The sequence below is a fragment of the Alosa pseudoharengus genome, unplaced genomic scaffold, assembly GCF_046254945.1.
Source record: "Alosa pseudoharengus isolate Yale_2024_CS ecotype anadromous, Long Island Sound unplaced genomic scaffold, YU_APseudo_1.1 YU_APseudo_1.1_scf_6, whole genome shotgun sequence".
Classification (NCBI taxonomy): domain Eukaryota; kingdom Metazoa; phylum Chordata; class Actinopteri; order Clupeiformes; family Clupeidae; genus Alosa; species Alosa pseudoharengus.
The window spans coordinates 13,590,391-13,606,528 of NW_027468848.1; the positions used below are offsets into that span (position 1 = coordinate 13,590,391).

At 44.2% G+C, this 16,138-nt stretch overlaps 1 protein-coding gene across 1 annotated transcript in view; it reads left to right on the plus strand.

Moving 5' to 3' along the window:
* gpat2 (glycerol-3-phosphate acyltransferase 2, mitochondrial) overlaps positions 1 to 16,138 on the plus strand; it is an 81,994-nt gene that overhangs the window by 13,087 nt on the left and 52,769 nt on the right. The window contains exons 3-6 of the mRNA XM_076271286.1: positions 615 to 688; positions 5,984 to 6,103; positions 10,423 to 10,557; positions 15,786 to 15,885. Coding sequence (XP_076127401.1) covers positions 615 to 688; positions 5,984 to 6,103; positions 10,423 to 10,557; positions 15,786 to 15,885 — 429 coding nt within the window. The remainder of the gene's footprint in view (positions 1 to 614; positions 689 to 5,983; positions 6,104 to 10,422; positions 10,558 to 15,785; positions 15,886 to 16,138) is intronic.

Here is a 16,138-nt window from a genome sequence, read left to right on the forward strand (position 1 = left end):
GTGTGTATGAATATTGTGAGTGTCTGAAATACAGAAATAGGCATGGGAAATGAGAAGAAGAATTAAGGAGAGGAGATGGGAAGGGGTGGGGGGGGGGGGTGGTGTCTGAGGGCACCCTCTTACAGATTTCAGGACTCTGAGTGCAACATTGCATCAGTACTTTGCAGAAGTGCTGTTTTCTCCAAGCAATTAAGCCTTATTTGTTCTTGAATGAAACTAATTTCCGATAACACACTTGTGCTGTTTGGCCCGCACTGAGGAGCAATGCTGTAGTGATGCACTGGAAATGAGACACCAATCAGAGCAACTTTTGTTTAGACGGGCGTCAGCATTTCCTTTCACTGCACTCTGCACTGACTTTGTATGGTTTAAATTGGCCCTGCAGAGAACATGAGTAGTGCAATTTTTTTAAACAATACTGATGGTAAATAAAATGTCTGTGTATGGGTATGGGTGTATGTGTGCGTGCGTGCGTGCGTGCGTGCGTGCGTGCGTGCGTGTGTATGCTTGCTTGTCTGTGTGTGTGTGCGCTTGCGTGTGTGTGTGTGTGTGTGAGTGCGTGCGCTTGTGCGTGTGTTGATGAAGTGCGTTTCACAGGAGCCTTTGTCTTTCAGGGTCAGAAGTTGTTGCAGAACACCCCCTCACTCGGCTTCCAGAACCTTCTGAACATCAATGAGACTCACACAAGGTATTCATGGTGCCAGATTTGGGAACATGCCAGCGTCCTGTTTCATACCAAATCTGCTAGCTTTGTTGTTGAAATGACTAGGACAGGTAACCCATCATTCTACTCTTATCATTCACTACTGCCGTGGTTATATCTCTGGCCTGCTGAATTTATACACTCGTAGTCAGTCCATCAATCTGTCTATTGAGAAATTGATCAGTGCTATCAATCAGACAGAGGAGTTGTTTGACCTTTCCGCACTCAGTCAGTTAAATAAAAAACGGCAGACAACTTGTCAACAGCTTTCATTAAATTTATTGGATATTCATTTCTTTCCCAAATATTTTGCCTTGTGTCCACATCAAGTTTTCGAAAGCATGAGCCAAAATGTTCAGCTAAGAAGTATGTACCAAAAAAATGTTTTTTTCTAAGAATTACTGAGTTGTTGGAGTTCCAGGTACAAGCTTTGGCTTTGAATAGCATGCCACGTTATGGGTAAACAAGTGAAGATGCAAACATGACAAACACAGCCATTGAGCAGCGTAGATGCGTTACTCACGTGATCGGACATGAATGAAGGCATATCTGTTTCTGCGCTTCTGAGTGGAATTTTTCAAATTCCCCACTTCCTTGTTCTCCGCCGACGCTGAGAATGTTTGATGTGTGCTGACGCAAGAGCGTGATCACCAACTCATGCCCAGCCTCGTGTTCCGCTTCCACTATCTTTGAACGGATTAAGCTGTTTTCTTCTCTCTCTCTTTCTCTTTCTCTCTCTCTCTTTCACTCCATACGATTATTATGACCGCCGCTAGCGAAGCTAGCGAAGCGGTCATATAGGGATTGTCAAAGTTTTTTTTTTTTTTTTTTCCCGTCATCTACTTCCTGAAATTTTGGTCAACGATACCCGGGGCACCGAAACACCGGGGCACATGAAATTTGGTGGGTATGTAGCCCCACTAGACTTTTACGGAAAAATTTCGTTTGGTCCCCGGGGGCCACTCCCCCTCCGCGCTGGGCCCCCCGAAACCCAAAAAATGCAGTTTTTCCTAAATAACTACCTGAACCGTGGCACCGAGGATGAAGAAATTTTTATGGTATGTTGGTCTCAAGGGCCCACATCAACTTAGCCCATAATCACTCATTTGTGATTTGCACCCCCCCGGTAAAAAATGAAAATGCAATATCATTCTGCTTTAATCGCCCCTCTCTTCAGTAAAGACGTTCAGAACTGCACCAAATTTTATGTGTATGATTAACCTGACATTCTATGGGGGTATGCCAAGTTTCGTAGAATTTCATCCATGGGGGGGTCTAAAAAATTAAGTTATGTGTACATTTAGTGACTACACTCATTGGCCTGTAGATGGTGGTGCACACATATACACATGCACACACACACACAGGCACCCACATACTATCGGTATTAGAACGGCTGATACATAATTACAAATTCAGTAGGATTAAAAGAAAGCCAAAATAAATATTCATCATCATCATCATGGCTGCATTTCCAGTATTGGCGATAAGTAGTCGTTTGTCCACTAGATGGCGCATCGTTGCAGTGAGACGTAATTTTGTTGGAAGTTAATCTAAAGTGGGTTAGAAAGACACTATGCTTCCTACAAGGACAAGACTGTAGGCTACAGTAGTTTACCGCAGAGAACGTCTAAGGGTATGATGATTTCTGCATGAAATGTAATTCCCATTTCCTCTTGAAGCCGAAATAAATCTGAGAATGTTTATCGGACATGCTTGTTTTTTACTGCAGGTAGGCTACGTTAATCCTATCAATAGCAGAACGTAGGTAAAATAATTTTACCGTTAGCATGGTTGAGTGATGGAGGCCAATTTGATTATTGATGTATTTGTAGAAAACCATAAATGCGTTTATAGGCTACCAAGCAAATCGATAACAGCACTAATTGTATCTTTCGACTGTCATCTCATTTGCTTATGACCATAACCTAGGCTACTAACAGGAGCTAAGTGAGTTAGCCACAACACGTTCGCTACGTGATGGTTTTTTAATGGAAAATATATAGGCCTAGGCTACCTGAAAGATAACCTGTCTATGATCCCGTGATGATCTACATCTCCATTTAAACCAGATGTTTTAGAGCGCACGTTGAGATGTATTCAGGGCAGGGCTGTACCTACACATATTTGTTGCACGTGCTACAAAAATCATTCTTTGCGATGGATGATTTAATACCAACGTTACACCGGTCAGATACAGTTTTGCCTATGGCTATTCCGTGAGACTGAGGCGCTTTTTGTTTGTTCGAAGTGCGTGTTTAGGGTGTGAGAGGGGAGTCGATGTGCTTTGATTCCAGCTTGGTAGTTGTAGTCTATGCGATTAAAAAACACGTGTGTGTGAAGTATCCAAACAATGATAACGCTTTCATTATGGCTGCTTTAGCCACAGACCTTGAGTTACTGTACAGTGGGTTGGGTTCCATTTAGAAGTGTCCACTTCATTCGCCCTTTCCGTGATTCACAGCTACGTGAAATGTATTACTACTGATATGCAAAACTATTAACTTTTCGCCAAGAGGTGGCAGCTTGATACTGTAAGGTGTAAGCCATTGGTTCCAACGGAGATTTTATTTGGGTCGCCAGCATAGCCTGGTGACAATTTGTGTTGTGTAATAGGCCTAGCATAGGGCCTACCTTATATAGCTTATAGTTTGTTAACAGTCACGGTTTTGTCATGCAATGTCTATGCATTTTTGCATTTAGAATAGCTCTAAAACCGGGGGGCGAACACGTCGCAGGGGGGGCGCCAGTGCGTGGATATCTCAATCGCAAAATTAAACAATATTTCTATCGGGCGCCTACCATGGACTAGGCTGGGTGAAAATCAAAAGATTGCGTCAAAAGATTGAGCTTAACCATGGACCTCATGGTTGCAAAATGCAAGGGAACATGAATCAGCATATTATTTGCACAAACAATAACGGAGAGTAGCTCTTCAACTTTGCCCGTTAAAATGTGTATGAACAGTCTCGCAACGCATTTCATGAAGGCCCTTTTGGACATGTCAGTTATTTGCACCACTGGGTAAAACGGCATTTTGTTTTAGACTACTGGTATTTAATTTGTGCATTGACAATAAAGCTGAATATAATTTGAACTAGATGACTAAACCTATGCATATGTAGAAGAAGAAACATTCACAAAAATCCATGACATGACCTCTCTTCTTGATAGCTGTTGAAAACTGCATGGAACTGACAGGGATTGTTTTAGTTTAATAATAAATAAATAAATACATTATGCTGCTACCTTCTGCTTTTCCCAAATACAATGTAGCCTACAGGTGTACCTTTCATCAGTCCAGTTGCAATGGATGGACTATGATGAGCTGCCCTACTTGTGATTGTTTAGAGATTTTAAAGGTTTTATAACAATGTTACAGATTTTTTGGCCCAGAAACAAATCTATTCACCTTTGCAGCGCCAGTAGGCTACTTTGTTAGCGGAATGTGTGCAAACACACATTCCAAACAAGCATACACAAAAGTTTCAAGAGTGGGGGATGGAGTAGAAGATGGAGACAAATTCATTAATATGATTTATTTTCGCGGAATGGATGTGCAGGACTGAGCGGCGGTCATATTTTGTACCGCTACGCGGTACATCTAGTTTAATAATTGGTCTTCTTTGCGTATGGGTGCACAGAGTTACATGCTGTTTGTTATTTAATATTTGCTGATACTGGGAAGCCACCAGCTGATATAGGTTTGACCGGGGTTCTGTGGGTTTGTCTAATTCACACAATGAAAACATTTTTTAATACATTTTATTTCTCAGAGGGCCCAAGTAGAGCACAACACATGTCCTTATTTTAATTACTTCAAAGTCCTCTAATGTGTCAAATGCATGGACCAAACATAATCTCATGGGTGAGAACTAGTATATTTCAATCATAAATATACATAACAATAACCATAACATTGCCATGACCAAAACCATGACATACCATAGAACGTTTAACATAAATGCACACAAGAAAATATCTGAGGTCCTCTTACATCCCTTCGCCCTAGCAGAACTTATTGCCGGAAAATACTTGATCGATGCAATAATTTGACTGTATGATTTTGAAGTGATTTCTCGTTGGTAAGGTTTCTAAATTGTCGCCACCAATGTAACACACGTTGGGCAGTTATCGGGTATGCGTAAGGGTTACTTACATTACAGGAAGGTGCGGGATATGTGTAGACCATTGTTTTTCAACCACTGTGCCAGGGCACACTAGTGTGCCGTGAGAGATCATCAGGTGTGCCGCAGAAAATTACCCAAATGTCACTCACTGGTCCAGAAAAGCAACTGTACTATCCAGTATTCACAGAATCATCACATATCCAGTTCATAACAACAAATAAATTAGATATAGTCACCTACAAATGAAACAGAGGGTGCTTGTTTTATTGAGCAGGTCTTGCATAGAAGCCATAATATAGCCATATCTGTGTATTATTTGAAGTTTTAGGCTATGGTATGTTTATTTTTTCTTCACACAGGATGTTAGTGTGCCGTGGGACATTTTAAGTGTCAAAAGTGTGCCGTGGCACAAAAAAGGTTGAAAAACACTGGGGTAGACAACTGCCTTATTGGCGTTACGAACTAACCCCATGCATTTCTGTGGAGGTTTCTTGGAGTGCTGCGTCTCATTAGAAAGTCTCGGATATGAATCACATGGGCAAGGCCCTAAGCTTGCCAAGATACTGTACGAGCAGCCATAAGATGAAGAGCTTTGTGTCAATATAGCGCTTAAGCGTGGCCTACCCAGCTACGCTTTCCCTCCTCGACATTAAAAGCTTGAGTTTTATTTAATGGTTTTACAACTTCACCAGTCTCTGGTGTGTTTTATGGAAGTTATGCATTACCTTCAGTCTTTTGTCCCCTTCACTTTTCCACAGAAAACTAATTATTGTACTGTTCTGTTCCTCAACGATAAATGCCAAATGTGTTTTGTTCAAATTGTACTGAAGAGGACTTTGGTCATCTGAACCCTTTTGCATAAGCCCTCTGCTTTATCTGTCCTTCACTGTAAACTTACAGTGAGTTTTAATTTGAATTGGAAGGACTAATTCACAGATACAGTCTTTTGTCAGGTCCCTTTCTCCTTGTGCTTTTTCTCTTTCTCACACACACACACACACACACACACACACACACTTATACACACATAGGCATATCCTCCATACATTCACCATCTTTGTGGTTCCCTTTAGCACCATACCTCCTAGAAGTGTCAGACTAAGAGTGTTTTGTCGTGTGTGTGCGTGCGTTGTGTGTTTTATATTCTAAGGTACCGGGGTTGGCTGGTGCGGAGAGTGTGTTGCCTGCTGTTCGTGGGAGGCTGCCGTGTCCACAGCAGCGGCAGCGGCCAGCGCGAAGACCGACGGCATCGAGTGTGCTGCAGCGAGAGGTGACCGCAACACACACACACACACACACACACACACACACACACACATGCAGGCACACACACACACACACACACACACACACACACACACACACACACATGCAGGCACACACACACACACACACACACACACACACACATGCAGGCACACACACACACACACACACACAAACATCAGGGGTGTTAGGGATGTTACAAAACAAATCAGTGGAGCTGTTAAACCATTCTGGCATAATACGCGAATGTTAGTACATGTTGACATTATCTGGAAGTACATCCTTAACAGTGCTAGCAATAAGGTCAACAATTTGGTCGTGGCGTGCAGTATAAAGTCCTTTGTACATAGTGCAGCCATTCACTATATGGGCAACTGATTCGAGGTGATGGTCAGAGTCTGAGTGCATTATACAGTGTGGATGGTGGATTGCAGGGTACCATAATGGAAGGTTGTATTTGGTGGGTAACACCTGCAGTCTGGCTTTGACAGTGAAACAGAGGATGTCCTCCCCAACAGCGCACACACACACATGCAGGCACACACACACACAGCACACACAACACAGCACACACAACACAACACGCACACACACACACACACACGCACACACACACACACACACACACGCACACACACACGCGCACACACACACACACACACACACACACACACACACAGCACACACACACACACACACACACACACACACAACACACACACACACACACAGCACACACAGCACACACACACACACACACACACACACACACACACACACACACAGCACACACACACAGTACACACAGCACACACACAGCACACACAGCACACAGCACACACACACACACACACACACACAGCACACACACACACACACACACACAGCACACACAGCACACACACACACACACACACACACACACACACACAGCACACACATCACACACAGCACACACAGCACACACACACACACAGCACACACAGCACACACACACACAGCACACACACACACACACAGCACACACACAGCACACACACACAGCACACACAGCACACACACACAGCACACACACACACAGCACACACAGCACACACACACACAACACACATACACACACACACACAGCACACATACACACACACACACAGCACACACAGCACACACAGCACACACAGCACACACACACCGCACACATACACACACACACACAGCACACACACACACAGCACACACAGCACACACAGCACACACCGCACACATACACACACACACACACAGCACACACACACAGCACACAGCACACTGCAGCGCCTTTACAACACTATACATCACATCAACCCGGCACACCTCAACGCAAGAGCAGTAAACACAGTGTAGCCAGCCTCTGGGGTTTTTTGGCTCTGCAATGCACCACCGAGTGTATCATATTTCAGTCCAGCACAACCCAGCACAATCTAACCGTAGAATTAGACCAGAGGGGAATGGAAGAGAGAACTGGGAAAAATGTAGCCTGACGAGCCAGACCCACAATAAAATGTAGGGTCTGGGGACTCACCGTTGGCAGTGCTCAGTCCGAGGGGCGGAATAATCGGTTGTCTTTCAAATTCCCACTGCTCGCAATAGGACAGCGCTGAGTCCCATGCATTTTCATAGGCAACGACAAACCACTTCTTATTTACTTCCATTATTGACTGACAAGATAGCCTGATGAGCCAGCCTAAAATGTAGGGTCTGGGGACTCACCGTTGCCAGTGCTCAGTCCAAGGGGCGGGATATTCGGTTGTCTTTCAAATTCCCTCTGCACACAATAGGATAGCGCTACAACTCACTCGTCCACTCATGCGTTTTCCCACCAGCGGAGCTAGTTGGCTAGTTCAAACTTTTGGCAACTTAAAAAAAGCTTAACTCGTGTCACGCTGTTCGCCAACAGCAACATCCATCTTCTTTGTTTTCACGTAGCAGGGAATTCACGCCGAACCGTTGCAACTCAGCCATCAATCATTATGTTAAGCCCGCCTACCGACTCTATACACGATGTGATTGGCCTTATCGAAGCTTAATTTTTCCAATTCGCAAGCCAACGGAGCGTTGCTAGATTACCCGGGCAGCAAATTAAATTAGGGTGCGTCTAGATTTCTACAGTAGGCTAGGAAAACTGTACACCCAAGCTGAGCTGCTGCTTTGGATAGTATATCATAAATTAATGAAGCGCAAATGCAACACTCCTGTCTGTTTGAATTATTTATTAAACGGCATTTTGACAAACATCATTCATCAGGGTTCCAGGGATATAAAGAAAGGATTTAGCTGCCCCTCATCATAAGCATTAGTCTTTGACGTATTGACGTATCTCTTAAGGCCTACACACACGTTCGACGAGGCGACATCGATTTATGACTGGCAACCGGCAAAATGAAATAGAATCTATTGAAGTGAATGGGGCAACGCATTCGGCAAGCGGAACAACGGCCGTCGCATCGCTCTAACCGCTCTAATTTCTATTATGACGTAATTTTGATACGTCATAATAGAAAACAGCTGTCTGGTCAGTGTACCTCCAATGAATCGATGGGTTATCACGTCGCCAGTAGTGTGTGTAGTAAAACGATTAACAGAATTCGCGTTTGACTGCCGCATGGCCGGCCGTGTCTGGTGGGCTTTAATCTTTGAATGGAAGTGTGGAATGATGGAATTTTGAGTAACATGAGTCACCCCTCCTTGCTTGACATGAATATAGATTGTCCATTCTACTATTTTGAAATTCTACATACCCAACGTTATACCCTTAAATATTAAATGGGAAGACATTAAAGGAACTCTAACACTAACAAAGGACAAAAGAAATAATGAAAGACAGAATAAGAGTGTGAAAGATGGAAAGAATGGAAAAAGAGAAAGACTGAGAGAATGAGGCATGAAGAGAGAGAGTAACTCACCTGTTACGAGCCCTAGATAAGAGACTCCTACCTCAAAAGGTCACCTTATGAAAATTTCAAGCGCATATTTATATGGATTTCTGCAGACCGATATTTCTGTCGTCTCCCTACACACTACTCTACAGTCAGCACAGCAATTTAGAGTTTTAATTCTCGTTTACAGGGGGGGAGATATTCTGTAGAGAAACGCCATAAAATGAGACAGGGAGAAAGTGGAATGAGATGAAGAGGGGAAGAAAGAGATAGCACAGGAAAGGGGAAGAGAGAGATAGAGAAGGAGACAGAGAGAGAGGGAGATATGCAGAGTGTGCGAAAGAGAGAGAAAGAGGGAGGGAAGGAAAAGATAAATGAGGAAGTGAAATGAATAGAATGTGGGCAATAAAGCGAGACAGACAGATAGGATATATGACTGTGCCCCCCCCCCCCCCCCCCCTGTTCTCAATTGTTTATGAGCGCGCTCAGAACAGCCCCGTGGTGATGAAGTGTCGGGAAGTGCGGAGAGCGTCGGCGCAGAAGGAGACACGAGACACTGCGTACGGCGGAATGTTGATGGAAGGCGCCCTGCTTTCTCTATCTCTCCATTCCATCTCTTCTCTTTCCTTTTTGGTCATTGAGAGAGAGAGAGAGAGAGAGAGAGAGAGAGAGAGAGAGAGAGGGGTGGAAGGGAAGAGAGACATAATAGAGAGAAATGTAGAGCGGTAGCTCAGAACGAGTGATAGTGGGAGATGGATGAGAGAGAGAGAGGTGAGAGGGGTGAAAGGCAAGAGAAAGGGGAGAGACACATACAGAAATGTAGAGCGTTAGCTCATAATGAGTGATAATGGGAGTTGAAGGATAAAGGAGAGAGAGAGAGAGAGAGAGAGGGGTAAAAGGCAGAGAGGGAAGAGAGAGACGGAGAGATGTAGAGCGTTAGCTCAGAATGGAGTGATGCTGGGAGACGGAGGATGAGCTGGGCCTCTCTTTAGAACTCTCTAGAAACTGTCTGAAGTCCTTCCACCTTCCTCATGAAGAGGCTCCGTCACAGCTGCGGTGGAGGAAAGTGCAGTTTGTGTCATGAACTCCTGCCTAACCTCTTGTGCAGTATTTCTAACACCCTTGTGCTTTCTGAGTCAGGAAAAAAACAAGCCTGTCTAGGGTAGCTGTTGGGCTTTGTGCAAAAGCTCTCTTGTTTTGTGTCTGAAGTGTGTGTGTGTGCAAGTGTGTGTGTGCGTCTGTGTGTGTGTGCGCATATCTGAGTGTGTCCTAAATATGCTCAGGCACAATCACTGTCTTTGTTTCGGAGCACAGTCCTGTGACTCTCTCCTCTCGGCTGATGCGTTTGTTTGTTTGTCTCTGTTTCTGTGTGTGTGTGTGTGTGTGTGTGTGTATGTGTGCGCGTGCCCAGGGCATGGAGCCTGCTGCCTGGTGTGGCCCACTCTCCGGGTGAAAGTGTCCTGAAGCATCTGGAGGCCTCTGCCAGGGCGGGCGCCAGCAACATCCTCAGCTTGGCCAATGCCAGCATCTCGCCTGCCCTACTCCGGTTAGTGTGATGCTCACACACACACACACACACACACACACACACACACACACACACACATATATATATATATATACACACACACACACACACACAAACACATACACACACACACACACACACACACACACACACACACACACACACACACAAACACACAGAGAGAGAGAGAACACACACACACACACACACACACACACACACACAAATATACAACCCCAAATCAGAAAAAGTTGGGACGTTGTGTAAAATGCAAATAAAAACAGAAGGTGTGAAATGTTGTCCCATTCCTGCCCGATATACTGTAGGAGTTCAGTTGCTTAACAGTATGGGGTATTCTTAATTATGTTTTTCATTCCATGATGCGCCTAATTTGACAGGTCTGGACAGCAGACAGACCATTTTAACACCTAGACACTTCCCCTATGAGAAATACTGTTTAAGTATGTGCAGAATTCATTTTGGCATTGTTTTCCTGAAATATTCAATGTCTTCCCTAGAGCAAAAGACATTGCCTGGATTGCAGTATATGTTGCTCAAAACCTGTATACAAGCAGGTTAAAATTACAGCAGCATTAAAATTACATTGTTTCATCATTCGTCCACATATTCTAACAATTTTTTTTTTATTTGGCTTTTGTATCATTTAATCTTGTTTGCATTTATTTTTGGTTGTATGTTTTGTAAACTCAGGGCATTGCTGTAAAAGAGCTTGATGCTCAGTCAGTAAACGGTTGATGACGATGGCGGAGGTATCAGTAATCAGTAGACATGTGCCATGTGGAACCAAGGGTACATGGTTGTGGGGGTGGGGGGGAGGGGGGGTGGACACTGACTCTTAGCTCTCATGACTGCTCAGCCATACATTACATCATAAGAGTCTGTTTTGTTTTTGTTTTCCTTTGTTGTTTGTTTGTTTGTTTGTTTGTCTTCTCTTCTCTTGGCTCTCTGTCTTATCTCTTCCCTCTGTCGCTCAGGTCAGTTTGGGTTCCCCTCTGCTGCTCTACCTGGCTATCAGGCCTGTTGTTTGTTTGCTGGCCGGCGTGTCTGATGACTCCGATTGTCCTCTTTCTTCTCCTCCCCAGCCATGTCTCCTTTCTCTCTCTTTTCTCTTTTCTCTCCTTGTCTGCCCTCTCCTCATCCTCTGCCTCTACACCACCCTCTTCTTCTCTCTTCTCCTCCCCTCTCATCATCTCTCCCTCCTTCTCTCTTTTCTAAGTATAAGTATATTTCTCCTCTCTCCTCTCCCTCCATGTGTTCTTCTTCTGTCTTCTCTCTCTCCACTCCCTCCGCTGTTGTTTTTCCCTCGCGTCACCTCTCTCTCCCACACTAGCCTTAGGGTAGCTCCTCTTTTTGGAATTGCTCAAGGTTTTGCTCTATTTAAAAGACAGCCTTTCTTCCGTTCCTCCTGTTGCCCTTTGCTGTGGGCCCTTGGCCTCGCGGAGTTCAGGCCTTGACAAGGTTGCCTTGTTTCTTTGTTGTTGTTGTTGGTGTTGTGCTTGATGTGATCGAGGGTGCTACCAAAGTAAATTCAATGAAAATTTAACTACTATGTCATTTTCTCTCTCATCTCTGTTCTGACACATTTCACTGTACAGCATGCTGTTTGTGCCTGCAAGGTTCACTCCTGTTTCATTTTAAACATCTTTAATAACTCATGCATTCTCTCATGCTTGCTCCTCTCTTCACGGTCAGGTTCCCTCGGAGTTCCTACTGAAGGCCTCCTGAATAACTCCTTTGCTTCTTCTCTTTCATACCTCCTCCTCCTTTATACCCCCTTCTCTCTTCTCCCTCCTCTCTTCCCATCTTTCTTTCATAACTTCTCCTTCATATCTCCTTCTATCTCTTCCCTCCTTATCTTTCATACCTCCTTCTCTCTCTTCCCTCTTTCTCTTTCATACCTCCTTTTGTCTCTTCCCCCAGTTCTTCTTTCTCAGTCTACCATCTTCTACCATCTTTCCTCTCTCAGCGTGGTATCGTAAAAGCACCAATTACCAACCCTTTCTTTCGAAAACTCTAAAACAACAATGTTTTTTTTTTTTTACTTCAAAATAACATTTGATAAGTTTAGTGCTGGGCTGGTGGGTGCCTATTTCCAACCTTTCTCACGACACATCAACGGTTAGACCGAGAATTCTCGTCGCAAATCAAAATTCCACTGGAGCTCCAAGCGGATTTGTACACGCAGCCTTACAACACTGTTTACAGCTCTTTGAGTCACGGTAAAATGTAATTTTTGGTACATAGCTAATACACTTATGGTGTGGGTTAGAGTTCTCAACGGGTCGGGTCGGCCCAAAAAACCCGACAGGACCTGCAGGTTCGGGCCGGGTTCGGGTCGAAAATATAAGCAAATGACTCGGGTCGGGTCGGACCTCGGGCTTAACCTTTTCTGCTCAGTGAAAAAAAACATTTATTAATCATCGCAGCTGTTCACCGTAAAGAAAGTCTGCTGCTGCGTGCAACGTGCATCATGGAGAGGGGCAGGGGCAGACGCTGCGTGCACGCCTTTAGCCTGGAGAAGAAGATGGAGTTGGTGAAAAGTAGGCTAAACTTGCCGCAGGTGAATTCACCGTTGCTACTACAGGAGTGGGGAAATCAGAGGTCTGGAAAGTGTTTGGAGTGGTGCTGGATTCTGATGAATTCTATTTGCAATGCTCAAAATGCAAGGTGCTGATGAAATATGTGACCCTGCAAGGCGAAACCAGTCGCTTTGGTAAAATGTACAAAATTAAGTTATTGTGCTCACATGAACGGCAATAAACTAAGCTTTCCAACGATATGTATATCGAGGGTAGGCCGATTGCAAAAAGTATCGCTAAGATAACCGCATCCAAAGTTGGCATGGTTCTTCCGTCACAATACGCCAGAAGAGGAGAAAATCACCGTTTTAAGTAAATTGTCACGCTAATGTGTTGAATCTTCACCTAAATAAAGTCAGGGTTTAACAGTCAAAACGTAGCCTATGTTTTACGTCGGGCCGCGGGCCGGGTTCGGGCAGATGATTCATGTTGATGTGTCGGGTTACATCGTGTCCGGGCTTTAAAAGCCACGGGCCGGGTCGGGTCGGGTTGTAATTTTCAGGCCCGTTGAGAACTCTAGTGTGGGTTTCTTTAGGAATCCGCATCTTGGTTTGTATAGAAATGAATATGGAATGAGGAATGAGTTCAGAAATACGGCACGGTTGGTAATAGGTGACGTTCCTATAGGCTGGCTGCTATACAGTAGAAGGTGTGTGTAATAATTATCTAATCATTCTCTCTCTCTCTCTCTCTCTCTCTCTCTCTCTCTCTCTCTTGCTGTTTTACTCACAATCAAAGTTGCTTTATCAGCATGATGTTTAGATACAGTGTTGTCACAAGATAAATAACAGTGGAACACATTGAAAAAATATGAATCTCACACACACACACATATTTTAAACACAGGCACACACACCATACCTGTCAACCCTCCCGTTTTTTCCGGGTTTCTCACATATTTTTTCCAGCTTTCTTCCTGTTTTAATATTTTCCTGTAAAATATCCCATATTTTAATATTCTTATATCATTAACCCTACCACCGGACCTGTTAGTCTTTGTACTGTCGTCCTGTTGCTTGAAGGCAACCTAAATATGTGCATTTTACTGTATAAAACACATAGAAAATATAGGGGGATCATACATTCCATCTGGTCCCTATTGGTCCTACAAGTTATTAGATTGCAGAATTATATTTGAGAAAAGAATCAGGGAGAAACGGCGACTATCACTAGAGGTCTGACTTCTGGTATTGGTTTTATTGATGGTTCTTGTCAATCGTTCACACGGTCAGCCGTCTGCTGCTGCGTCTTGCCACCCGAAGCCTCCTCCTGGGGACGGAGCCTTTGCGGTTCTCTGTGGAACTCCAGAATCGGGCTGCCCGCTCGGCCTCCTCCTTCCTGTCTCCAGCCTCTGGCCTTAAAACTTTCCTTTTCTCCCTTTTCATTAACTCATTGAGTGCCAAAAACGTAATATTACGTATTTCCTTCCCATGCGTTGAGTGCCAAAAACGTAATATTACGTATTTCCTTCCCATGCGTTGAGTGCCAAAAACGTAATATTACGTATTTCCTTCCCATGCGTTGAGTGCCAAAAACGTAATATTACGTATTTCCTTCCCATGCGTTGAGTGCCAAAAACGTAATATTACGTATTTCCTTCCCATGCGTTGAGTGCCAAAAACGTAATATTACGTTTTCACGTTTTTTTTTTTTTAAATTACGAAACTAGACACTCTAACACACCTTATATGTGGCCTTAAAACTTTCCTTTTCTCCCTTTTCATTAAGTCCTTCAGAAGCTAAACATAATGGGGAGCATTTCATTAAATTCACGGCTGAACCATTTTGAGGTTTTAAATGTGAGCTCACTTTTTACATAGCCCACTTATCGCTTAAAGTTGGAAGTCGGTTCTGGTGAATCAATCTCACCCAAAGTCGAGTCCACTTTATCCAGGAGACCGCCAAACAAGGCTTTCACATCGTCGTCCCACTGTGCATTTCTCTCCTGTTCTTCTAACTGTTTAACCAAGAACATATACGGATCATTCAGGGATCTCCATGGGCATAGTGAATCCCTCTTCGTAAGCCCTGTTGTCCAGTCCAGTTTTGCTCGACCTGCTTCAGCTCTTTTATTAGGAGCTTTTGAAGTTCCTTTTTGGTCTTCTTTTTGTTTTTCTTTTTAGTCACATCCACATCAATGTTAACTAAACTCCCAAAGCCTCCAGTTCTCTTTTTAGTTCCTCCAGTCCATATTTTTGGACACATTTCTTAATTGTTTCGCCTTGATCCTGCCGTGCTGCCAGGCAGCAGGCTAAGAACCAGCAGAATCACATTGAAATCCGATCGCCAGAAATCGCAGTTCGAACATCAAATGATCAAAAAATCTGAAACCAGCCCATTTTTACACAAGCTCAAGAAAGAGTGAACAAAAATTCCTGTTTACCCTGTGCCATGTTCTGCATCATGAGGTTGCCTGGTCACTTTTATGATCCTAAACGGAATGGTTTAATGCAAGACTGCTGTTACCAGTTACACGCTCAGCTCAAATTTAGATAGACCCCCCACACACACACACACACACACACACACACACACACACAGCCAGCCTGTGTGTGCCCTACACCATCTTTTCTGTGCAGGTCATTAACTTTTCATTCTCCCCCATTTCTCTCTCTCTCTCTCTCTCTCTGTTTGTCTCTCTCTCAGACTGGTAGGCTGGTTGCTGCTGAAGTTCTTTGACCTTCTCTACTGCAGTGTCCAGGTCAATCTCAACCAACTGGCCGCCCTGCGTCGTGCCGCCCAGATGGTAACTCTTGTCCTCTGCCCGCTCTACCCATCCATCTCTTTCTCTTCCTTTCATCCATCTCTCTTTCTCTGTAGCTCCCTCTGTCTCTCCAGCCATCAGGCATCCATCACCCCCCTCCCATTACCATCACCCCCTCCCATTACCACACACACACACACACACACACACACACACACACACACACACACACACACATCACCATGATTACTCCTTTATGCCCTGCCCTCTGTTGTCTTAACTACATCCTTGAGCC